The 26,768-nt window shown below is 37.9% G+C and overlaps 1 protein-coding gene across 1 annotated transcript in view; it reads left to right on the forward strand.

Annotated features, from left to right (window-relative positions):
• Positions 1-26,078, forward strand: part of hs3st4 (heparan sulfate (glucosamine) 3-O-sulfotransferase 4) — a 79,555-nt gene extending 53,477 nt beyond the window's left edge. Inside the window, exon 2 of the mRNA XM_044330110.1 lies at positions 25,218-26,078. Coding sequence (XP_044186045.1) covers positions 25,218-25,872 — 655 coding nt within the window. The 3' untranslated portion in view covers positions 25,873-26,078. The remainder of the gene's footprint in view (positions 1-25,217) is intronic.
• The last annotated feature ends 690 nt before the right edge of the window (positions 26,079-26,768 follow it).

Consider the following 26,768-nt stretch of genomic DNA (forward strand, 5'->3'; position numbering starts at 1 on the left):
CAATCTTTGAGGCAGCAAAGGTCAGAGACTTTGATTCAAGCTAACTGATGTCATGTGCCAGGTCTGCAGAGCTCATCACATGAGTAGCTCACCCTTCACAAGAACTTTGACTCTACAGCAGACTAATTGCTATGAAAAGGAAGTGACCTGATAACCTAACGTCTCTTGTATCAGTCTGTGGCATATTTATCTTTAATTGGCTGCAATGAAGTTTTAGGCCCTGATCTGCGCTGTATTTTAGATGACGTTTAGCTGCTTTGACTGACATTTTCTTCATATTTTTATTCACAAGATTTCACAAGGCCACCCTATCTAGACAGCTATCAAAACACTTCTGCCTATGTGGGTAATAGCCTCACCATCTCCTTTGTGTAACCTTTGAAATAGCTCTACTCTTGGGGAATGACAGCCGTTTAGACAAGATTTATTCTAATGTTAAAGTACAACAAGTAGTTCATGCAAGTGCAAGGAAGAACAGACATGTAGGATAACCTACAAAATAAAGACAGAAAAGTCAGACTTATTTCCCCTGCAGTCTTTGGATATACAAGAAAAGAAGAATGACAATATGCCGAAAACATGCTTACAAGACAAGCACAGAAGCATCTTTTTTCCTTTTTTATCATCTCTTGACAGATTTAAAAATACTCGTAATTGTTATGCAGAATAAGAAGGCTATTTCAGACAGTGTCTTTATGTGACGGAGTGCTATTCCCTATAGAAATCCTGAGTATGTTGATCAGTCTCAGCTGGCTCTTGCTGTAATGACTGTAAGACTCTGTGACATGTGCAGTCAATTCACCAAAATAACTATTTGTTGTATGTACACATGTACATACATGTACACAACTCTTAGCTTTGACAGCAGCAAGCCTCTCATATGCTGTTAATGAGAGAAGATACAACTCTTAAGCTGCCAGTATACTCCATCAGGACTGCTTGTCAGATACCTTTTCAGCGTTGGAATCGGGGGGGCGGGGGTATGTGTCCGACAGTTCCTGTAACTTCTCTCTATGACAGCCAGCTTTTCACTCCGCTTTCGATAACGGCCTCTCGGAACAGCAAGACACTTTTGATTTCTGATGGAGCTGGACAACCTGTGATACAAAACACTTCTTTTGTAGTATAACCCTTAATGTTTGGGAGAGCTGTTTGACTGATAAGTACGAAATGCAATGATCTTGGTCTGAGAGGTCATTTAAGAGGCTAAACAGACAAAAGATGCACATATACTCAAAATTACTATCTTTGACACCTAGATATTTGTCACCAGTACAACACTGCTAATTGAAGTTTTATCAATTTTAAGTCCGTAGGGCAGACTGTCCCTCCCTAGACATAAACACAATATAATGTTTAAAGACCCACTGAAGACATATTTTTGATATGTATATAAAACACTGTATTTTACAATATAATTTGTCTAATATATTTTTTCCACAAAAAAAAAAAAAAAGAAAAGTTCAGTTATCTTCCCCCCTTCAGAAGAGGAATCTGAAAACAGCCTTCTAGTGTCAAATTCTGCCCATACATCATTGTGCACAGTGAAGCTCAAACATCAAACTGAAGTAACAATAAGCAAAACACATTTTTGAGTGGAGGGGGAATTCAAAGGAGTAGTTTGACATGTTGGGAAATGCTTTTTTGCTTTATTGTGGAGAGTTAGATGAGACATTTGACACCACTCTCATATTTGTCTACAGCCAGCAGTCGTTAGCATCAAGGCTGGAAATAGGGTGAAACGGTAGCAAAACTAACCCGCTGCTAGGCTGTAGCTTTATATTTAAAGGGGACCTATCATGCTTATCTCCAGTTCTATAATTTTATTCTGGGACTCCACTAGAATAGCTTTGCATGATTCACAGTTCAAAAAACTCTTTATTTATCTTTATGCAGCCTCTCACTTTAGCCTCTGTCTCAAACAGGCAGCTTTAGGTCCTGTCTCTTTAAGGCCCCCCTCCTGATGAGCTCACTCTTTTCTGATTGGCCAGCTTTTCGAAAACACTCTGTATCAGAGACGTATTAAGTTACTGCTGATGACAATCCAACATTTTCTGCTTTACTGGTTCATATTAAAAGCTTTTAAATTACTTTAAATGAACGAATTAGCAGATCTTTGTTAACGACGCTAAAAACTGGTCGACACAACAACATATGGAGATATTCGGAGCTCTTTGTTCAGCGGATAAGCTAGAAATAATGCAGGGAGGAATAGAACAAGTAGAAACAGCCACAGTGATGATGATGTTTGATGAAGAGCTGCAGATGACCAGCACACCTCTAACAGATAAGCCACTAATTTTACTTTGTCCTGCTCTGTAAGGGAAAAACACTCACAGCGTGCCAGCTTGACTTGAGTCGAGCTGTTTTCCCCAAAACAATGGAAAAATGCCTAGATGTTAGTGGAGTAGAGCAGTGGACTCGTGTGCTGTGTGTGGAGCAGATGACCATGTAAAGAAACGAGTCACGAGCTGATGTTGGCTCGGGCTGAAAGTAGAAAAATCGTTGGAAACTGAGCATTCAGAGCAGTCTGAAGCTTTTTTTTGCTCACAGGGATTACTTCAACATACATTTACCTCATTATTTGACACTTTGGCCATGTTTAATATGAAAATCTGACAATGTAACATTATATATATATGACTGAAAATAAGGAAAAGCATAATAGATCCCCTTTAACAGATAAATCAGAGTGATATCCATCCTCTCGTATAACTTTTGGCAAGAAAGCTAATAAGCTTATTCATCAAAATGTGGAATTATTCCTTAAACCATCTACGTTTATTATTTATTCATGTGTCTATATGTATGTTTAGTTTTGTTTTTTAATTCACTGCCCAACCGTATATTCATACTGTGGTGTTATTGTTTAGTTCATCTATGACACAGGTAAAATCTATGAGGTCAAGTTATCTTCAAACAATATTTGACATTTCAGAATGGTTAAATGTTTTCACAATTTCCTTTTTGTTCTCGGCGGAGATGACACAGCTAAATGATTTTGACACAGATAATGAAAACAGTAAAACACCACAGATTTAAGTGTCAGCACAGCTGTTAATTATTTTGTTCTCCAAGACATTGCCCCTGGGGTGGTATTGAAGAAGCCTAGTGTTCAGCACATTTAGGACAACTTATGTTAATTGAAACAAAACAGTGACAACTAGCTTAGTGCTACTTGCTTGCCAACAACTGTGAATATCTTGGCAAATGATGTATTGAATTCAAATCAAATTTAGAGGTCACTGGAACAACTTCATTAATGTTAACGTACATTTGGCACTTGGTTGGCACACTGAAGCGAGTTATTTATTGCACTTAAAATGAAATCCAATGAAAGACCAGACAATATGCTTTGAAAGCTTTTTTTAAATTATTATATTTTAGGATGTCTAGGATTGTCCTATTCTACCTAAAGTAGCATGCTCAGGGATATGGATATGTTGTTGCTTTATGAAAAAAATACACAACTACCAGCTGATAAGTCTGTCAGCTGTGGAGCAGGGGGGTCTTGCTGCGGTATGAGCTTCCATTGTTTCTTGTGTTGCTGCTTTAGTTTAAATTGCACCGGAACAACAATGATGTGTCTTGACAGGTATTCATGGCCAACTCAAAACTACTTTTATAACAGACAGTAGTGGTGCCTTTCAGGGTCTGCAAACAGCTCATTCCAACCGAGATAGAGTGTCAATGTTGTAGGCAGATTCAGTACAAAGGGAAAGTGTATGCAGCCTGTAGCCATGTGCTTCTCTGTCATGGTCAGGCCAAATGACAGCCAGATGGGGCTCTCTGTCACTCAGCTCTTTGTGGAGGTGGAGGATTGTCTGGGGCCGAGAAGCACGCAAGCAAAACATGGCAAGAAATAGTGTCATATCATCAAAACATCACAAAACAATCGTTGAACGTGAAAGTGATGGGTTTTTTTAAAGCACAAGAAGCTGTGTGGAAAATGAAACACCCATTGAGGAGGAGAGAAAATGTTTAGTTTTAAATAATACTGGTAAGACAGCAAGTAATCCAATTAAGTCTATAAGAGATCTATAATTTTTGAGTGATATACTAAACGTTATGTTGCCTCCCATAACATGTGATTTTAATGATACCCAATGTATTTGAATATTAAATGTGTAAACATGCATTGTATATAGAGTAGCTCCTTAGAAATTCTTTTACCCTGTGGTGCTCCCTCAGATTGCACTGAACATCTGTTCAGAGAGTAACAGGGAAATATTATGGGTACACTATGTTGCTAAATACTAATCAAATCAACATAATATGTGTCTGATTTGATTACTAGCATGTCAGGGGCAAAAAAAAAACACAGTCCAGACTAACAAAATTAACCTTTAAGGTATACAAACACATTAGTCAGAGATTTTAATTACCTGGGAGCGATTAGAGTGTGTCATAAACTGTGCTCCCCTTAAACCCCGCATAAACACCTCACCCATTTAAAGACCTCTCAAGTTTGCTAGGGCCTTAGGTTTTTGTCTCAAGTAGCAGCTTTGATAATTTTCTGGATTTCAACTGTATCAAGTAGAAAACAATCCTAATTTCTTTTTCACAGTTATTGCTTCTCTTTGTAAAGTAAGTCAAACCAAACACTTTTTCTTCTTTGGAGCACTTAAGCAACGTGAATAATTACAGGCTTTATTGGGAATGTCTGACAACGTGGTCATGAGATTGGTTGCGCTTGTCACAAGCTGCACATTAAGTCATCATGAATATGGAGCTGTCCAAACGGGACTTGTACCATATCTTTATCAATAAAATAAGTCTCTCTCTCTAACTTCATCATTCTGTCCTAGAAACGTCTGAAGCGACTGCATGGAGACCTGTTTTGTCTTCTTTGCTACCAGGTTAGACGATCAAAGATAAGTTTAAGAAATGTAATGTGTCAAAGAAGTATGCTTGTTTGCAAAAATGACATTATCATGATGGTACCTCATCATTCTTGGCTATTTAAATAAAAATATTAACAAGGGAAAACTGTATGCATGTGAGACTTATCTCAACTCACTCTGACAGGCCTGAGGCTGGTCACTTCAGGGTTTTTGTTTGAGATGTCAACATCCTTAGCTGTGAGAAATAATGAACATCCAGAAGGAGAATAAAGCATCTTTTAATAGCCTTCTGTCTTGCTGAGGTAAAAGTCAATGTGGAGACCATTTATAATGAGGCAATCATCAGGTGGACCTTGTGATAATATTGTTTCTCATAATATGCCCTGAAATTCTCCTGGCTCACAAACCATCCCCAGACAAACAGCACAACTCTTTCTGTGCTTGTTACACCTGAAAAAAACCAACAACACATTACATGCTTCTGCAGTGAGTGAATATTAACATGAGTCATGCAAATCACTGAAGGTTTTTGTGCATAACATTCAGCTGAGCTTGTAAAGATTAGTAGTCCCTGCATGTTGACTTGAAAATGCACATTTGAAATGTGATCATGTGAACAACCAAACGGAGGATTAATTGAAGAGAAAATTCTTTCTGACGGGCTTTTAACTGCTATGCTCAGATATAAAAAAAAATATCCATTAAAAACATTAATAACTCTGTACCCATTTCAGTTCATCTGAGATTATCCCTGTTAAAACCACTCTTAGTTTCGTAATTTCTTCAAGATCCAAGTGGTGGGAGAGGCCAACAGTTTCAGTATAAGCGATGAAACATAAATCCTTGTTGTATGAAAGATGACTGCAGTGTGTAATATTAATTACACCAACATCTGCTCAAATGAACTGCTGGAACTGACAGAAATTAATGCATATTGAAAACAGTACAACTAAAATAGAACAACCAGATTAGATTCTGCATAATGAAGGTTGGAAGAAGTTACTGGTAGACTGACCAGGTTGATTATCATGTAAAATGCATGATGCTCTTTTTTTTAGTAAAATACACTTTAAATATACTAAATTTATGTAGACACTTGAACATTACACCCATATGTGATTGTGGAATACGTCATTCCAAAACTATGGACATTAATAAGCTGCTGTAACAGCCTCCATATTTCTAGATTTTGGGATCTGGCTGGAGGGATTTCCCCTCACAAGAGCATTTGTGAGGTCAGCCACTGATGATGGATGATAAGACCTGGCTCGCTCATGCTCCAAAAAAGACAGGAAAATAGCAGGCCTAGCCTTTTTGGCTGCTAAGAGAATGATTTTGTCAAACTACTACTCAATAGAAACCTGCTTGTAGCTTGAATTTTTTAAATCTTCTTGACATGGAACAAACACCAAATATCATCAGTGATACTAAATACAATTCTGGAGTGAATTGGGATCAAGTTTGGAAGTGCCTTTCAACATTTGCATATTTACAATTAATTAATACAGACAGATGTGTATCCCTATTTGAAGTTATTTTGAAATCTGGTTTTCCCTGTACAGGTCAACTAGACCCTATGATCACCAATACACATAATTAACTAAATAATGTATTTAATTGTGTGGCACTGTATTGTCAAACCAAGTTGTTTTTGTACCTTAACCTATCCAAATCTTAACCATCTTGTTGTTACATCATGTATTTATTTTTCAACAGTGATTTGTAACAGTTTTGGTGTTCACAGACAAATGATGTTGTCCCGCCGATAGGGACATCGGACCAGGAAATGCTTCCATATGTCGTTCTGGATTGCATGGATCAATGACATATTACACACACAAGGGGCAGCACAAGGGGGGCAGATGTGCATGTCTTGAATATAAAAAGTCTTAGTACTCACAGCAGTACTATAGTCAGTGCTGCACAGTGTAAAGTATCGTATTGTGTATATTTCTGGGCTGCATTGTGTCCTCTCTTACACTGAGTCTTTGCTTTTTTCTTCTTAGCATGTATGTTTCTTTTATTGTGTATGCTAAGTTTTGTGCACACACTGCAAACCAATTTTCCTCTGGCTTGATAATAAAGTTAATCTTAATCTTATTTTGTTGTTTAATTTGGAGGACTTGTTGGGCTTTTAGTCGATGTTTCAGTTCATCCCAAAGGTGTTGGATGGGGTTGAAGTCAAGGCTTTTGTGCAGACCAGAAAACCCATTTCTTTACAATTTTCATGTTGAAACACAACACAGGCTTATTTAATCCGTTGCCAGAATGTTGGAAGCACACTATTGTCTAAAATGTCATTGAATGCTGCAACATTAAGATTCGCCTTAATTGGAACTAAGTGGCTTAGAACAAAACATGAAAAACTTCCCCACACCAAAACCATATATGTAGTGTACAGTGTATTTCATGGTATGTGCAACATTTATTTTCCACAGTCAATAGGATTTGAGAAGGATTTGTGAAGTGGGTCCAACATTTGCATGTAGCACTTAACAAACATCCTTTTTGACCTTGCACAGTGCAGGTGGTGTTGATAATATTTACTGGTTGAATTTTGCTTTTGCTCAGCAGTTTTTATGTGCAGGAAATTTAACACACATATCTACTTGAAACCATTTTTGTCATAATCTGTGTTTCAGGAAATAACTACATACAGTATGATGTAAGAACCAGTATTTTCAACATTATGCCAATAACACAAACAACTGCCTTCCTGGCAACAGTTCTCAGAAAGAAAAAAAAAATCATTGTAACACTTGATGACTGCTAAATGAAATAGCAGCTGGATATTCCCACCATCCTTCTTGCACTTCACACTGGAGCTCATTTACACAAGTTTCTGACTGACGGAGATTATCATACATAACTTCAAGAAACAAACTGTTTTCCATTAACACATTTCTGGTGTTTGGATGAATTGATAAAGTCACTGGAGAGGGCCTTCGGCAAAGTTGTTTTGAGTTTTCCTGACATTTATTGGCTAAATAGATTCTTACTGAAGAACATATGAAGTCACATTTTGTTGTGAATGATATCTGAGCCACCATTACAAGATTAAAAGACGCGTCTGCTAACAAGCAGCTACAAAGGGCTCTTGTTCATTGCTTTTGTAAGCCCTCCACTAAAACATAAGCCTTTCAGAAGTCCTCTATTCTATCGCCACTAATATGAGAATATATTGCTTGTATGTGCAAGAGTCATTAGGCAATTAATTTATTGTATAACTTTACACACCCCGGTGTCCAACTCGATTTATGAGAGCGGATTGATAGTGAAATTATATTCTTCAAATGCACTCAGCTTTTCTTTCATATAAGGGGTGGGTCTACATTCGCTGCACAATAACATGGAGAGTTCAAGGATTGGTCAGCTTCACTAATGTGAAGAGACTGTTTTTTTTGTGGATGATAAATCAGTAAAACACTCATAGTGTTTAATTATGTACACAGAACTCACTGCCTTACTCAGACAGGGATGAAACAACAGTTTGAAGGTCCACCCCATTTTTCTGTGTGAATGATAGAATGGGGATCACAAGAACAACATACACAGAATTTGCTAATTATGATTGAAAATGGCAACATTTTTTTTGTATTTTGGATTTACATGTGGTTCAGGTGTCCATGTATACCCATGTTAATTTGAAAAAAGTAAAAGCTGTCTTTTTAATATTCCTTCAGTGTGAGATCCATTACATTACACCGGAAGAAGCACCAAAAAGCCGCAATGCAGTTTGCTCTGCCAAATCATCTGATCACAGCGCTTAATTGAATACTGATGTGAAATGCAGACAGCTAGAGATAGCAGAGCAGGTTTCACAAGTAATTAAAACATGCTCCTCAGCCCATATGGTTAATTTGCTTTAACTCATTTATCCTCTGTGTTGGAAGTGTACCCGCTTAAAGTGTTAATTATTGATAAGGGATTTTCATGGTCAGCAATACATTGCTTCTCAGAAAGTGAATTCACACCTGTCAACATATAGAACTACTGCATGTGCAATGGAGTCAGTTTATAATTAAACAGGTTTTAAGCAGGTAGACGTTTTAGATATATTCCATCAAAAAATGAAATGCAGAATGAATAATCAGAGCTATTCCATCTTGCTATGAGACATATTCAAGTACATGAATGTGTCTGGTAGCAGTGGTGCAGATGTATACTGTTACATTTGCAGTAAATACTGACAAACCCAGTACAAGGAACAGGTTCAGTTCAAGAGGTAACAGACCATAGAGTCTACACATTGCTTTGCAAATATGCATTTATCAGTTAATAAGTATGTGCATGGGGACAGTGTGGTACACAGTATGTCTCTCAGTGCATTATCCAGTCAGCAAATTTTCTTTGGCAGAGATGCAAGCCAAGTAAACAGCCAAGCTGTGGCACAGATTTGGTAGTAAATGACGGTGCTGATGTGGTTCAAATATTTGCAGCCAAATTTGAACCATAACATCGGCGTGCCAAAAGTGAGCGTGTTGGAAATAAGTGATATGGCCCATGGGCTTTCTGCAGAAGTTAGTTTCATTTTTCAACCAGTGGAAACTGTTGGCAGATACTTTTTTAGAATAATGTGCATAGAGGCCACCAAAGGCATTGTTGAGGAACAGTATGGATTGCCACATACTTGCCACCCTCAGGTGCATGTGGTGCTGCTGCAGCAGGATTTGTGGTTGCCTGAGCATCAACCATATGTTACCTGAAAGCAAATAGTTTCCATCGTGCAATAGCAATGGGGACATACTGTATGGCCCTCAGGTGTTTGTTTTTATCTGGGCCAATTACGTCATGTGCCTCAGACTGTAAAGGTTTGGTGAAGCATATATTGTATGGTGATAGCCCACATGCATTATATCATACCGTAAATAAGCTAATTGTGTGTCATGTGGCCTAAACATTGTATCAGTTGAACCAGAGTACTGTATCAGAGGTATGGAAAGAAATTTAAAATGTCTGGTCTCAGCTATCAGTGCTGCTTTTAGACAAAATATCACAGAAAGGACAGTTGTTTTGGTTTAATTTCTTTGACTCGCTGTCAGAGAAAATGTGACCTCATGATGCTTAAAGCAGTTTGCGGGAGCGATCATGTGTGACTGCTCCAGACTTAATCATTGGCTATATTTTGAAATTCATTCTTTTTCTCCCCATTGTCCTTTCTCAAATTGTCTATGCAGAATACCAAAACATTTTCACAAAAAAATGGTAATATATATGTTAAACAGCAAGAAGGCATATTTAAATGATGGACATTGTTTTCCATTTAAAACTGGTATAAATTAAACCAACAATGCCAGTCTCTACCTTTATATTCTCAATATGTTATTGTAGTAACAACAGGTCACAAATTAATGAGTTTATTCTATGTTTTGGCTCCAACTACATGATAATTAAGGCCAACAACTGCAATTCTTATCACTTCACCCTTGTCCAGATGTGAAGTGGCTGTGCATCTCCCAACAGGATAACTTCTATTTATGTGATTAGGGCAGTGGACATCTTTTTGTGTTTAACACCCTTGTCTGTTAAATTAATTGCAAATTGCTGTGTGACACTGAAGCGCTCAGTCATTCCATGAAATCACTTAGAAAAAAAAACAAAAATTGTAGGTTGAGAATGGCTTCACTTTATTCACTGAATTTTCTTTTAATACCTGAAGTTTCTTTTATCACTGACATTTACCCAGAAGAAATAATATATTCAAATCCATTTGTGTGACAATTTAAATTAGAAACATCATGCCATTCTGCAGTTTACAGATGAATACAAAGTAGTTTAAGTCAAGTTAAATGTTCGATTTAATTCTTTTTCCCCTCATAATTTTAGAAATGTGTTTTATTTAGGTTATTAACATCATTCATTGCTGTTTAAAATAATTGTAATTGATCATCCCTATACTCCCAGAATAGAACAGAACAGAACATGTGAGTACCACAATAGAAAAAGGCCTTTGGAGATTAAGGTTTAATATTTTGGTTTTATTCTATCTATAAACATTTGACACATTTCTCTTTAAGCTCTCCCTTTGGCAGCCGGGATTACACAAGTTAATCTGTATATCTCTAAAACATTATCCTGCATTTGTGATGTGTTTTTATGGCAGATTCACTTGCTGTGTCAAACTACCTCTGCTGGGGAGATTAAGGGTGTGTACAAGGGTTTACTGGAAGTGCTCAAACAAGCTGCTCAAAGGGCTGAGGGCTATACTGAGATCCATTCAAGGATTACATCCTCATATCTCCTCCCATCTTGAGTATTGAAAACCAGCGAGATGTTCAATGACTTGCAACAGCCATTTCACAGCTGAGGTGTTGTCTGTCCATTTTCTCAACGACACAGAATATCTTCCTGTTGTTTTGAAGCTGTAACCAGCAGAAATAATGCGGAACAGACATATTTAACAGGTTAGAGGTCCCGCAGAGGATCTCTGCGCAGTCATCTCTACTCGGTGTTCGTCCAATGTCATGGTTGCAAGTAGCATTCCTAGAGTCAGTGAGAGTGGGGAGGCACTTGTCCTGCTTTGGTACTAAAATTATTAAATATACATGACATAAACCAAAAAAGCTCAGATGCCATCATATGAGGCTATTCCTCTATAAAGAGAGACATTTAATGGAGATGTTGTTTAGTTGTCAGCTTCGTGTTTTCTTCCTGAGAGCACAGTGAACCCACTAGTGCTGTAGAGTTAGGTCCTTTTTACAGTGGACTTAGTCTCTAAACCCTTCAGTCTTTTACAGGTATGAAACTCCAGGAGGAGAAGCAACCCATTGAGATTACGGTGTTAGATTAAATCTAACAGTCATTAAATAACCAACCATTATATGGCTGTAGCAAATTAATTTCCCCTGTGTCATGTCAGGCTGGCTAACACAGTGTATCTGTAGAGCCAACTGTGTGCTGCTGATATTAGCTGTAGTCATACCAGCCTTAGAATAAAACAGCTAAACTAATGGCAGGTGTCGGTACAAGTACAGACTCAAACTTCCCTACGACAAACAAGAATGTAGGGCTTCCAAGCTGTGCATTTGCACTCTCAAAAATTACACCCTTTAAATGGAAGCACGCTAAAACAGCTTTTTGTCAGACAAAAGAGAGAGAGCATTCATGTGCTTATACAAGAAAACACAGTAATTCTCACATAAAAGAACCTTTACTGTGCTTGCCCCTTTCTGCAGTTGTAAATATAACTGTCACTCAGTACATTTGAGTATGATGTAAGTATGGCAGCTGGGGCTATTAAGCTTGTGTCAAATGAAAGCGCGCTTAAGGCACTCCAAACTGGTCATAACTGGCATTTTATGGTAGGCTATAAGCAAATGGAATATCCACCATGGAAATAAGCTTTTCTAAATGAAAAAAATAGCTCAGCTTTTGTGCACATATGATACTGGGAGATAAATATCTCATAAATGACAGCAGCTCACATGGCAGGTGAATTATTTTAGCATTTCTGCCCCAGCAGACTGTCTGAATTGAGCAATCTCTGCCAGCCAAAGCACAATTTGGATTAGCAAAAGCCCCACTGATAGGTCAGCTTAGCCCGTAATGGAGCAGCTTAGGCCTTGTCTGCATGATTATAACATTCTTAGCAGCCTATTTCCTTGCATCCAGATGTTACAGTACAAACATCCCTGCCTCCCTCCTTTAAGCCCAGTACAAATTTAGATCACAGGGACATAACCCGATGCATCATTTTTAAATATCTTTGAAAATATGATGTATTTTTGACAAGAAACCCTATTATAACTGTGTTGCTGATTCTAAATGACCAAATCATTTCTTCTAGCTATAAAAGATTTCAAACAATATTCATTTCTCATGTATTCGCCACATTTAATTTGTCGTAAAAGTCATTACATTGGACATGATTCTGCTGTTTCATCTGTTTGCTGAATCAAAGAATCATAATGTCAACTTTAACAACATCCTTAACTACTTCAGATACACCCGATATTTCAGCTGTGACACTTCATTGAGAAATGCCAGCATATGAAGAATGACTTTTAGTTAATTGATATTTAGCGGCTCAGTTATTTTGTACACTTTTTGTATTCAAATTGCCGTAAATACTTGTTCAAAAACGACATTTCTCAAAGCTTTCACTTGTAATTCATTTTCAACAGTTCAGTTTGTTGCTGCACTTTAAATTAGAGCTCCCTCCAGCTGCTCTGATGAAACACACGGATGATTTATCCATCATGACACAGATAGCATTACTGTGTGTGTGTGTGTGTGTGTAAACTATGAGTATGCTCACCTTTCACCTAAGACTCAAGGGTGTATTGTTAATACAGTAACTGTACACAGTGATTCTCAGCAGCATTCTCAGCACAATCAATAAACAGGTGCTACAGGCCAAGGCGAGGTTAAAGGACCATAAGTGGTGTTGTCAATGACAGAAATTAGTTGAAAATGATATTACCTGAAGGATCCATCATTTTTTTTCTCTTCAAATGACAGTCCAAATGTTTGTGTGAACTGCTGTGCGGTATCATCCTTTTCAAAGCGCAGTCCGGCTTCAGAAATCTCTGATCACAGGTTTCAGGATTTTTGCCTTATCATTTGCAATGTAGATATTGCTTATTGATATTAAATTAGTTCTCATAAAAATTAATGCAGATACAATCCAGGATGTATTAAACAGCATGTTTCCTTCACAATAGTCAACAATCACCAAACCTATTGTTTATGGGTTCATCCTGTTATTTCTTTCACTTTCACTGTCTGTGAGTTGTATTTACAAGCCTCAAACATGAAAATAGGATCTTATGAGCAACAAATGCAGGCAGCAACACTTTTCCAGTAGATCGCTGCAGGGCAGCCCACAGCTTTATCAATGCAGAAAATCAAGGAGGCAGTGAGATAAATATTGTGCTTTTGGATGCACAATGTAATTGTTTGGCTACAGAACTCTGGGATTATCCTGCACAAAATCATGGGGTATCTATGGTCATTTCTTTGCAGTTTCTGAAACAAAAAGACAACAATTTTCATCCATTTCTTTCATTTTGAAGAAAGTGAGGTGGTGTGCTAACTGCCTGTCACCTTGTTCAAACTATACAACAGAAATGCTACTGTTGGAATTATCTCAGTTAATCTTTTCCCAAACAATTTACAAAATTATGGCATGAAAGACAATAAATTGGTCTTGCCAGGCTCAGTTGACTTAGTAAAGATTTCAGTTTAAACAGGTTCTTTTAATTGTGTGAGGTATTTAGGTTGGTTTTGTAGAGATTGGACAGAGGAGAGCTAGAAACTAGATTTAGCAACACTTCCTTAGATGCCTCAAGGCTTAACTGATCAGTTTTGTTTGCATGTTATTTAGGAAGGAGTTAACATTTCCTTCTCACCAGCGAGAAATATTGCAGTCTGCAATTTAAATGCCTAAATGTTTAATGTAGTCTCGCATGGGTTTCATTTCAAGCTGATTTGCATGAAAGAAACAAGACAAAAATAAATGCACTGATTGATCAGTTGATGTTGATCAGACCTTGTTTTTAGAAACAATAACAGATCCTGAAATCAAGAAGCTCCTGGGGATTTGAAAATTATATCCAATTTCCTTCCAATGTCAGTTTCACTGTGCAAAAGTCCACATTTTAGCCTTTCACCAAATCTACTGAGGAGCCATTTCCATCCTTTTTCTCTCTCCTGTCGCTACAGCCAACATCAATATTTTACAGTGAGTAGTGGGGCCACCTGCTCAGATGACCTGCCACAGCAGCTAAAAAGAATTTAACTTGTGCCACACTGTTTGATTAGTATTTAAGGTGCCTTTGCGCTGCACACTGTTGTGCATTTTGTGTGTATCAAACGTATGTGAGAAATCTTTGAACAAAGAAATAGAGACAAGGAGCTGGTAAATCTCTCCTACAAAGGTAACTTTATGTCTTGCCTTTTTTCCCTCTCTCTTTTTGTCTTTTGGGAGAGGCTGTCCAAATAATATGACATATACTTATCATGATCTTTGTGATTTTCTGTTATTTTTATAGTGTTATGATGTTGGATGTCTATGTTAAACATGGTCAAATGTCCAAAACTTGAGGTGAACGTATGGAAAAATGCTTCATCTTTATGATGATATCTGATTGTTCGTGCATGTCCACAAACAGCTGTCTGTTGGTAGCCTTTGTCGCTAAGGTTGTTCCACAGGTTGTTCACATTGTCCACTTGCATATTTTGTATCGGATTCAGGCTCAAAGATATATGGATGTATTTGAGAAGTTTCAATTTCGAGTGAAGAATGCGAAGAAGAAATATAATCCTACTACTACAATTTGTTTACATAGCTTCAAGGGCTGCTGGAAGTCTGCTGAGGGGAATCTTACAAAAGGTAACCAATCAGAACAGAGTGGTCTCATCAGGAGGGGGCCCTTAAAAAGACATTAGCTAAAATGGTTTAAGACAGAGGCTGAACTGGATTGTTGCTGAACTTGATTGGGCCAGTATAAGATAAATAAAGAGTTGTTTTAGCTGTGAATAATACAAAGATATTTCAATAGAGCCTAGAAATGTGCATGATATGTCCCCTCTGGTGTCCTCACATATTCCTCAATATAGAACAATAAAATACCTGCAGCTTAATAGCATTAAAAAGGATCATTACATACCTGCAGTGCTCAGTGGGGATGGCATTATCAGGAATAAAAGTGCAACAATTTACCATCAGCATCAACATGTTACACAGTAACCTATCATACATAGTCACACCATATTCAAAATGATATACACTATTAAAAAAGGCTGGTGGAGCCAGAAAATGAGCCAGAAATGATATTAAACACAAACACCAGCAAGCTGTCACACTCACCCAATAGAATAGACACATATCCCCTCCTCAAGAAATAAAAATGATTTTTATTTCTCACATTTAGCTGCCATAGATTGCTGACCAAACATCTGAGACACATTTTGCTTTTTTTTAAAGCCCTCCAAGTTGCAACACTGTTAAAATAGTAGGATAAATACATATCGCACTGCTATCCAACGTCATTGTGCCTCTGCACATGTGGCCATTACAACAAGGGGTCAAACATGAGTCAATAGGCATTGGTAGCACTACTGGTGATGGAGACGCTACTGCAGTGGAGATACAGAGGAATTATGATTCAATTACATTTATTCAGTTATTAGTCCACCACTATTCATCAATAAATCACCTCAATGATTCAATTTAGAGAGGAAGAGATTATAATAGAAAAGATGGAACATTTAGAAATGGAGAAAAGCAGGAAACAACACTACAGAAAAAGGTCAAAAGGCCATATTGTTAATGATCTGACGTCACTACAGCTTCCAAGGTTTTTTTTCCCATCACCGTTGAGGTCAGACGTTTAGTCCACTGAGCAAGTCAAATGTCAAAATAATGGCTTGGGGAGCGTCCTGATAGCTGAATGGTTACTACACATGCCACATAACCATTATGTCTCTGGTTTGATTCCAGCTGAGCACCTTTGTCGCATTGGCAAACTCATCTCTTTCTCCCAGTGTTTCCTGTCTGCCTCTTCACTGCCCACTATCCAATAAAGGGTAAAATGGTTTGAAACTGTATATGAGCAGGATTATACAGCCAGAAACTCTAGATTCATTATGCTTTATATATTAGTTGGAACAGATTAGAGTTACAGATTGGCAAGTTAGCTAAACTTGCTAACCCTTTTCTGCTGATCATTAAAAAAAAATACTTTGGGGCTGTGGATAAAATTTGTCTTTGTCATCCTCATTTCCTTTCTCTCTTTAATTCCTGACAAAGCGTAAGACTCCCACACCACTTATCCCTGTGAAATTCCTGCTGAGTGTGAAAATGATGAGAGGGCAAGCTCCCGTCTGCAACAGAGAGACCTTAACTACAGTAAAAAAAAATGTTAATTTTAATGAAACTTATCAGAAATCTATATACCTCACTCATGGAACTCATTGTGATCATTTTTAAGTAAGATAACATGAGGTTAGGGACTGCTGTGGCACTAAAAACTGAGTAGGTTTGACTGAATGGATGGAAGTGACAATAGAAACACTGGATTTTAAACCGTTTAAGGTAGATCATCCTATCATGGCCGATACCTATCCGATGTATTGGATTGGTGCATCTGGTGCATCCAAACAAAAGGGGATTAGTTTTGCTCACAGATGAGGGAGGTTCATACTTTTTGCCACTTTTCTCAAATGTTCCAAAACACATCAGCTTATAGGAAGGGAACTGTACTGGAGAATCATCACACAAACATGTTTGTCAGCTCATAGCAGCTAAGAAATGGATGCTGACGTGCGCTGAACGGTGCTATTTAGCTTTTGACAGAAGCATTCAGACAAACACGAGTAGATGGAGAGAGATGAAGCTGAAGTGCCACCATGATTAAACTGGAACTCTCTGCTACCATTTTCTAATAAACCCTAAAAGCATCCTGTATTATCCAAAGCTAGCCCTGCAATATTTATCAATCACTTGATACAGTTGTATATTTGTGGCATTGTTGCATTTTTTTGTGTATTTATGGCAGCTTATCAGCTATATTGTATTGTTGTCATACTGAGTCACATAGATTTGCATAATGTTGATAGCCTAACAAAAGCATTTAAAGAACAAATAAAGAAAATGATTATAGTCAACACTACAGTCAGCCTCCATGGTGGGAAGTATGAATACCTAAAGCTTGATAAAATATGTAGAACAAACAGAAGTGTTGCTACTCTTTGGGCAGTCCAGAGCTGATATTTCCCAATACTTTAATGGCGCATATTACCAATTTTTGTGATAAGAGAAATGGCAAAAGTAACAAGTTAGCCTGCTGTAATTCTTCCTCAGTATTCATTCTGACATTTTTTGAGTTACCTTCAATTTCTCTGAAAAGGAGAAAATTTCTATTTCAGCTGAATCAAGTTCTTCTTGTATTACTGCATATACTGTATGCACTAATGTCTCACCCAGAAAAGAGTTTGTGTAGCCTCTTCCTTTGTGGTGTCACACTGACCTACAGCTCCATAATGAATTGGGGAAAAAATTGAAAAAGGAGTGACTGTGATAGGTAATTTCCTGGAAAGGTTCATGTTCTGGTGTTTAACTGATAGCACTGCCAAAAAAAATAACCTGTTGGATATTAAAAAAAAGAAGAAAAAAAGACAGACAACCTCTGTCCTACATGCCTTTATACCTTGGGGCAACATACAGTTAGTATTGGCTGTCTGTAATGTATAGTCATTCTGTATCTGCAAAGAATCTATATATAATATACCTGTTGCAAACAATGAAATTGGATACAGCTGGTGTTTAATTTGGTGTCTTTAATGACCAGTTTTATTCCATTTGTTCTGATGATGGTTTCAGCCATATGGCTTTGCTCTGATGGAAAGCAGTTTATATCTTCTGTAGCCATTTGTTTATCCACACAATAATTGATGCCCTTCAATTTTGTCATCTTGTCAGATGCTGTATCCCTTCAGGCTTGGTGCACAGTGTGCAATTGTAGATTAAAAATGCTCTAATTTCGAAAATGACTTTCTAAATTTACAAATACTGTTAGACTTCTGTACCTCAGACGAACCCACATAAGCCAAGTATGCCTTAAACAATCTACATGTGGAGGGAATCATTCATTCATCCATGAATATGCCATGTAGCCAATGAGCATGAATGAGCAAAAAAGGAGAATTCATGTAAAATGTTGCTTCATATCCTGCGGTCAGACTGTGCAGAGTTTTATCTGCGGTCAACTTCAGTAAAATGATCGGATTCTTTCTGCCTTTTATTTATTTATTTTTTTCTCAGGCAAGGAAATCTATCATGTTCAAACTGTCATATTAATTGGTTCTGCTTAACTGAGCCGGATCTGCAACATTTCCTGGATGTAAATTTTAGCCTTTGACTCTGATGTATTCAGGTGTGACTTCCAATTATAGTTGGCCATTCTGTGCTTTTCTTTGAGCTAATACATATTGTGAGGGTCTTGTAGCAATGTAGGTTAATAAAAGTGAAATATGCAGAGATGAATGAACATGTTTAAACATTTAACTTATATACTTTTGACTGAAACATCACAAACAGGAGAGACTACAATTAAAAACTTGGAGAAATAGATTATAAGAAAACAAACCATTTTCTACTGACAGGCATTGATATCCTGCATATAAATATAATAAACTCTATATAATTGGTACGTTCTGTTTCAGGTAATAGTTTTCTGTCTGTGTTCCAACTTTATAAATAAACAACGCTGACAGTGACGAGCATCCTTGTTTTTTTGTTTTTTTTTATGGGTCTGTTTACAATTACTGCAGAGCCGGGACCAACACATCACAATTGCTTGTTTCTGCCGTTGTGACACCAATAACAGAATATTGAGGACAATTGTGATCAAATTGAATGAGTGTAGCCTGAAGTGCTCTCATCAGCCTTCCAAAAGCAAATAAACAAACAAACAAAAAAATGAAATAAGTAAATGATCTTTCAGAGGAGTGGCACACTGCTATTTCTTATTAGAGCACAGATGAGCCATTACGTAAGAGTATTATTTTTGGTTTGGGGTTTGTACTGTTTCTTTATCTCTAGATTTGGGAGGAGAAATCAGAGTCTTTTTTATAGACAGTAATATTAAAACTACTGACAGTAATACTGAACTTGAAAACAGCAAAATCCTTTTGATAATTTGATTTGTGATAAGATTGCTTTCATTTTCTGTCCAGACTTTAATACAGTTAAAAATAGACACATTTTGTAGCTCATATACACCGTTGAGGACTAATGATGCGGGGTGGTACAGCTTTCCAAACATCCTCACAGTTTTTCTCGTCATAACGCTTTATCATGATGTGTCCAAAGGGCATCTGGACACAGCTTCAGATCTCAGTGCTACAGTCTAGTGATGTGGGAAGAGAAGTACCTGGCTTGCCATGTACTGTTGGAAGTGGGACGGTCTTTAGGGGATCTCCGGAAGAGAACAGGGAATAAGGTTTTGATCAGGACCAGCTGTCACTTCTGTCCTCAACTATTCTGTTGAAGCTCACAGTCCTGCAGAAGTAAAGTATAATGGCCTTATTTATAGTGGGGAGGCTGTGTTGTGTTTTAATTAGTCCCACCGTTTTATTCTTCTTGCCATTCGACAGACGTTCTTTTCTTGTCACTAAAACTCCAGAGAGACCGCCAATAGTAATATTGATAATTAACTATATTTATAAACAGGATAATTTGGCATAAATCCCATCATCAGGCGTAAAAATATTACATGCAATATCTGGTGTGGAGATAAAAATGTGTAGGCAAAAGACTCAAAGATGTTCTGGAGGTGATAGAAAGTGGAGCACTGTGATGCACCCAAAAGACAGTAAGAATATAAGATGCAAAGTAGGTGTATTAACATTAAGGTTATCATGGCCCATCACTCATAATAAGGTGACTGAGAAAATAAGTTTTCAGGGCCTTTCAGACAACTTATGCCTGACAGAGACCTCTTGAGAAAATGATTGTTGTCTCACTGAAACAAAAGTAGAGGCATGAAGTTATCATACCTCACTGATTTTAATGAGGTGGACAAAATATTAGAAATACCTCTCAGTTTGATACAATACAATTGCAGAGCACCACAAACTACAGCCTCCAAAATGGCCATAAAGTTGAAGCAACAACTCTCTGAAACAGTTTCAACAAAAACTGAACACCGTAGGATGTTGTATTAGACTTAAGTTTTAGCTATACCTCCACCTCCTGTAATAATCTGTCAACTGAGTCTATTTTGTCATTAAGTTTGGAGGACATGTTGGATTTGGAAGTGACCAGAGGAGGTACTGGATAAATGATCCCAGCAGGAACCATAAAAAGGAAATAAATGGATGGACTGGCGTGGGAGTAAATGTGTGAAGAATGTGAAGTATACTAATTGGATAAAAGTATATGGAGAAGTAATAGGTGTGAGTGAGGAGTGCTAGGGCGAGGTGGCCTTTGTAGCTGAATTTCCACCAGAGCTTCAGTGACTGTCCAATATCTGAATTAAATAATTTGTAGACAGAAACGCATCAGAAAAACACTAGAAAATCATACAGTCACAGTATGGGATTTGCAAGAAACATATTTTAGTTTATTATATTTCTCTTTGACTGACAGTTTCCATGATTTTGTCACTTGTCCTCATGCAGTCAACCTTAGTATATTCATAGTTCGAGAGGATTATATAACTATGGGGAAAAAAAATCACAATTTAAACTACAGTTGTGCTATTTACAACATTGCGGATTCAGTGGATAGCTTCAAGGTAAGATAACCCCATGGATCCTTTCACTACACTCAGGTGGAAAGGTCAGATTCAGGTTTGCAAACAAACAAAAACAAACCCATCTGGACCCAAACACTCTATCATTACCGAACTGATCGCTGAGAATGGCAACGTACTCTTGTTTTCCTCCTAAAAGTTGCACCTTAACCGTGACAAAACAATGCCTCCCACTCCATAACAGACCCGATAGGACTCTTTGCTCTGGCCTGTAGGCTTGCGTTTATGTGTGCCAAACATGTACGCATCCACTTGTTGGGAGCCGGGTGAAGAATGACTCATTTGACTGGCCATTTCTTTTTTTTTTTTTTTTTCTCTCTCTCTCTCTCTCTCTCCACTTCTCAGTAAACCAATGACTTTGTTCTTTGTGCTGCTGTAATCACAAACATGTCACTCAGTGTGTAATGACGGGATTATTCATTGCAAACTGACCACAGTGTCTCTCACTTCAAATTTCTTGACTGACTGCTGTTGATGAGTAGCCGCAATTGATATTTGCAGTCGGACCTCATAGAAACACCTCAATTCAATTACCATTCCTTTCTCTCTCTATTGTCTGCTTGCACTGATAGTTAAGGCTCTGGTTTTCTGAGAAATGTCATCAACTATTTAAGATGTTACTTAAAATTTCCTGTCAAAACAGGAAAAAAACTCTTTTTTATAAAACTTGAATGAATTGTTTCTTCCGCCAAAGATAAAATATTCCTACATCTCCGTGACAGAGAGATTACTACTTGTTTCTGAGTAAATACTGATGGAAAACAAAAAATAAGACATCTCCAATAATGCACACCTAAATCTAATATTGTTTTTTAGCAATTATTCAGAGAATCACAGAAGTCTGCCCACATCACTGGTAGTGTTTCCAAAACTTTCTCTCCGAGGACTCAAGAGTTTATCATGAGTGGACTCCTTTAGAATAATTGATTGTATTTGACATGACATGGAGGAAGCTCGTCAGATTGATACTCTGCAGCAGAGCTGTGATCAATCCAAATGAGAGACTGAGGAAGTTTTTCTTTCTCTGCCAGTGCTTATTAGAAGAAAAAAAAATCTCTGGAGAAAGTCTATTCCTCAAGAAACAGCTTGGACCTATTAGTATCTAGGAATGTAAATTAGCATGATCCCTCACCTCATCATGCCTCCAAATATTCCCCGTGCACTAGTTTGACAGAACATAATGAAACATTAAGTTAAATGCCTGGGCATGTTTCAGAGCACTTTTATGGTGGGCGTTTAGGCATGAAGAGTTGTGATTATCTGCGAAGATTAGTTTCTGTCTTAACAAACAAAAAATTTGCTGTGATTTGGTATACTGCACAGTCTGAATAATGAACCTTTGGAGACAACTGGGCATCCTCCGGATCTGGATTTCACGTGGAGTGGGTGTGAAATGGATTTCCTTCCTAAGTTGAAGTACATGACCACAATACAAATGTAGTTTTATAGGCTGGTTTTCTCTGTTATTATTTATTTGTCTAACTTGGATAATGTTTTAGCTACACATAATTGATCTGGTTTCGAGGGATTTTGTCAGAAGTTTTACAAATTATAGAAACATAATGAGACTGTGTTCAGATGTTTTCTAAGGAAATGTTAATGACTTTAGTATTAGTTTTGCTATATCATTTAATTCCATATTCTGTATCTCTCAGCGCAACAAAGGTAATTCCCTTCTAAGCATACTGTAACATACCCCTCATGGTAAAGATCATTAAAAGTTACTCCCTACTCCAAGTATGATACACCTTTGTCTTCACACTTCTGCTTTCTATGTAAATAAATCTTTGGACATGTGCTGAAAAGCAAGAGGTAAATGTTATGTGGTATGTTCTCGGTCTGAGGCGGTAAACAGCAGATGGTAAGCAGGGCCTCTTTAGCGCTATGGATTTCATTTACCTACCCACCTGAATGACCTGCGTTGAGCTCAGCAGCTGATGCTGAGAAAAAAAAACAACAAAAAAAAAAACGAGTTAACTGTTTGCTCTTGTTTACTCCAGTTCCACTAGACTGCAAGGCCAGAGGAGTCATTTGCCATGCATGGAGAAATTAGCTTATTTATCAGCATTTTGATTTCCGTCCCGCCTCACCGTCCCACTGACATTTTAGATGTACATGATCCATGACTGATTCCCCATCAAAATGGAGCCTCGGTAACATAACAAAGTATTTGGCTTGTGCAGTTTCCCTCGTTTTATAATTAAATATATGATGATTAGCATTGAGCCAGATGAGGACAATAGCTTGTGATGTGCAAAAAGGTAACCTTGAACATTGTACATCTGTCCCGTCAATTGGATATGCTCCAAAGATGCACAGCGCATTACCAGTGAGACGCTGCACCTCATGTCCATACAGTAGGAAATTAGTTGTTTCAAGGTGATTCGCTACAGTGTATTTGAGCTTTTTTTTTTTTTTTTTTATCACCATACATGGTGATGTTGCACCCTTGGACCACCTACTGTACTTTCAAGTTGAGTTAAATGGCAGACAGATCTGAAGTCCTTGAAAGGTTACAAAAATCTTTAGCTATTCATTACTGTAAAGGAGGAAGTGTGGAAAGTGATAGAATATAATGAAAACTAATACTCTTTCTAGTCACTATGCTATCTGTAGATATGTTTAATATCCCATTACAGGCCAAGAAGTAACCACAGTTCTATACTGTCAAGAGACAAACATAATCCGGAGGGAAATTACCCATCAGGAAGGCAATACTGTTACTGAGATGCAATTACCAGGCCACTTGTGAGATTTTCAGCCTAGTATCCATGGGTGCATGTGTGTGTGTGTGTGTGTGTGTGTGTGTGTGAGGGTGGTCGATATGTGCATAACAGCCCTTATGTTTTGCAGAGTAAATTGGATTCTTTGCTGGAGAACAGTTAATTTAGAATATGTCCAAGATGCAAATGATTGATGTGACTATATCGTTACAACTGTAGGTTTGTGATGCAGGGCAGCGTTATAGAAAAAAAAATATTGCAGGGAGAAGGAAATAGCTTTTATCCCAGAATTATAGAAAATTTTGTGCACTAAATCTGTGAGCCTCCGGATGGAATAATTTAGATTGTGGTTTGCTGTTTATACATTAATTCCCAAGCAAACATTACTTAATTTGTGGAGAAAAAAACAAAAAAAAAAAACAGTCTGCATCTTTGAATTCTGTTTCTCTTTACGTTATGTTGTGAAGCTCCTGTGCTCGTGTTTGTTGGTAGTTAAATAAACGGTGTGTCACACAGAGGATTTAATGCACCAATTTAGCACTGAATCACATAGCCTACAAACAAAGAAAACAGCACGGATTGGAATTAACATCAGTGTAAACATTTGATAAGGATTTGCTTGAGGCGAATGCTATGCTTTATTATTGATACAAAAATAGAAACTGTAGAAACAAGACTCGCTTCTGTGCGTGTGATATACTTGCCTCTGCACTGTCGTATCCTACAACTCATTCTCACAGACCAAGTTCAACATAATATTTGTGACAATGGCAAATGGCTTCCCGTTATCCCCGAGATAAATTTCTCAAGTCGGGGACATTTCTATTGTACTACAAATTATCACCTTGAATCTCATAATTAATCACGGCTGCCTTCAATGAACAGCCCCTAACCTTAAACGTACAGAGAGGAGAAGAAAAGAGCTGCCTGCACCCATTGCAGGGGAAGTGCATGTGCATAAGAAATAAAACTGCCTGCACAGAGTGTGAGCCTAGCATGCATAATAAATGTATGACAAAACAATACCCCAGGCACCCCAGTATTAATGATATGCAGCGAACTCATTATTAAAGTTCCAAAACAGCTCCTGGAGTAACACAGATGGAGTCAATTAAGCAATGAGCATACTTGCTTGCCTGCCGTTTCATCTTCTTTCTTTTATCTCTTCCATGTTACTCCATGGATGTAATTAGCTGTATGTTTCTCCTCACAACATAATGTCCAGTGATAATAACAGTTATTTTCACTTGTAATTTCAAATAATGTACTGCTTAATAAATGTACCAAATTTGCTCTCACCGTGTCCTTGGGTATTTCATTTGCACTGCAAGAGGTGTTGAGGATAATACCATGCTAAGCTGCTTTTTTTTCTCTGCTATTTGTGTTCCCAGAGACCTGATGCCTTCAACCCTGGAGGGGCAGATCACCATGGAGAAGACACCCAGCTACTTTGTGACTAACCATGCCCCAAAGCGCATCCACTCCATGGCCAGGGACATCAAGCTTATTATTGTGGTGCGTAATCCTGTCACTAGAGCCATTTCAGACTATACACAGACTTTGTCCAAGAAACCTGAGATCCCGACCTTTGAGGTTCTGGCTTTTAAGAACCGGACGCTGGGTCTTATAGACGCTTCATGGAGTGCATTGCGTATAGGAATATATGCACTCCACCTGGAGAGCTGGATGCAGTACTTCCCTCTCTCCCAAATGCACTTTGTCAGCGGGGAGAGGCTCATTGTGGATCCTGCAGGCGAAATGGCCAAAGTGCAGGACTTCCTGGGACTCAAACGGATCGTCACAGACAAACACTTTTACTTCAATAAAACAAAAGGATTTCCGTGTCTGAAGAAGCCAGAGGACAGCAGCACTCCCAGATGCCTCGGCAAGTCTAAAGGGAGAACTCACCCTAAAATTGACCCGGATGTGATTCGGCGGCTGCACAAGTTCTACAAACCCTTTAACATGATGTTCTACCAAATGACTGGCCAGAACTTTGAATGGGAGCTGGAGGAGGACAGCGAAACTCGAAGCTCTCAGGACTAGTAGACTGCGGCATGGCACGGCGCAGCCACACCACCAGCCTTCTCAATAAAACTACTATTGTCTCGCTTCATGTTCAGAGAGAGTGCTTGAGCACGCCAATCAATCATGGCTGTCTTTGCAGTGTCTGTATCCATTAGCAAAAGTTTACTGACATGCTTTTTTTTTTTTTTCCTCCCTTCAATACTAATGTTGTTGATGATGGCAAATCATTATTGTACATACTAAACATAAAATATATTTATATTTGTGAAAAGGAGACGATTTATTCCTTGTTGTTTTTAAAACATAGAGCTGATATAAAAATCATGTTGACTATGGCAATGCATGCGATTAGTTAAGTGTCCTTACCTCATGAGCCCTAAGGGTAAACTCTGCCTGTTTCTTCTCCCTTTACTTTCCTTGCAGTTTGTTGCCCTCACACCCACTCACCAGCATATAGTACAAAAAGATATTCTATTTCAATGGCTAAGGCCATGAAGAGCTCTGTATTATTTCTTTCAACACTGCCCTGCTGCTTTAGAATATAGAGAAAATAGAAAACTGATAGACATATACAAAAATCCTTTAACATGTGCTTATCTTTTGAGTTGTCCATATTCTGAGTGGAGACAATCCTATTTTTTTGCCAGTCTTAAGTTTACCAAAGTGTTAATGTACTCTGTGTCAGTATTCTGGTTGCTCTACACTCATTAATTGCACACATATTCAATAAGAGAGCTGATGTACAGTGGCTATCATTCAATAATTGGATTGTTTCACTGCATAGTTGAACATTAGCATACTGATGACCATGCACTCAGTATGGTGGTGCAGTATCAGTGGTTTTGGTATAATTTGACAAATTAATCCATGTACTACAAATATCAAGGGTTAGCTGTGCATCAAACTAATTTGCA

This window comes from Thunnus albacares, chromosome 17, assembly GCF_914725855.1.
Source record: "Thunnus albacares chromosome 17, fThuAlb1.1, whole genome shotgun sequence".
NCBI lineage: Eukaryota > Metazoa > Chordata > Actinopteri > Scombriformes > Scombridae > Thunnus > Thunnus albacares.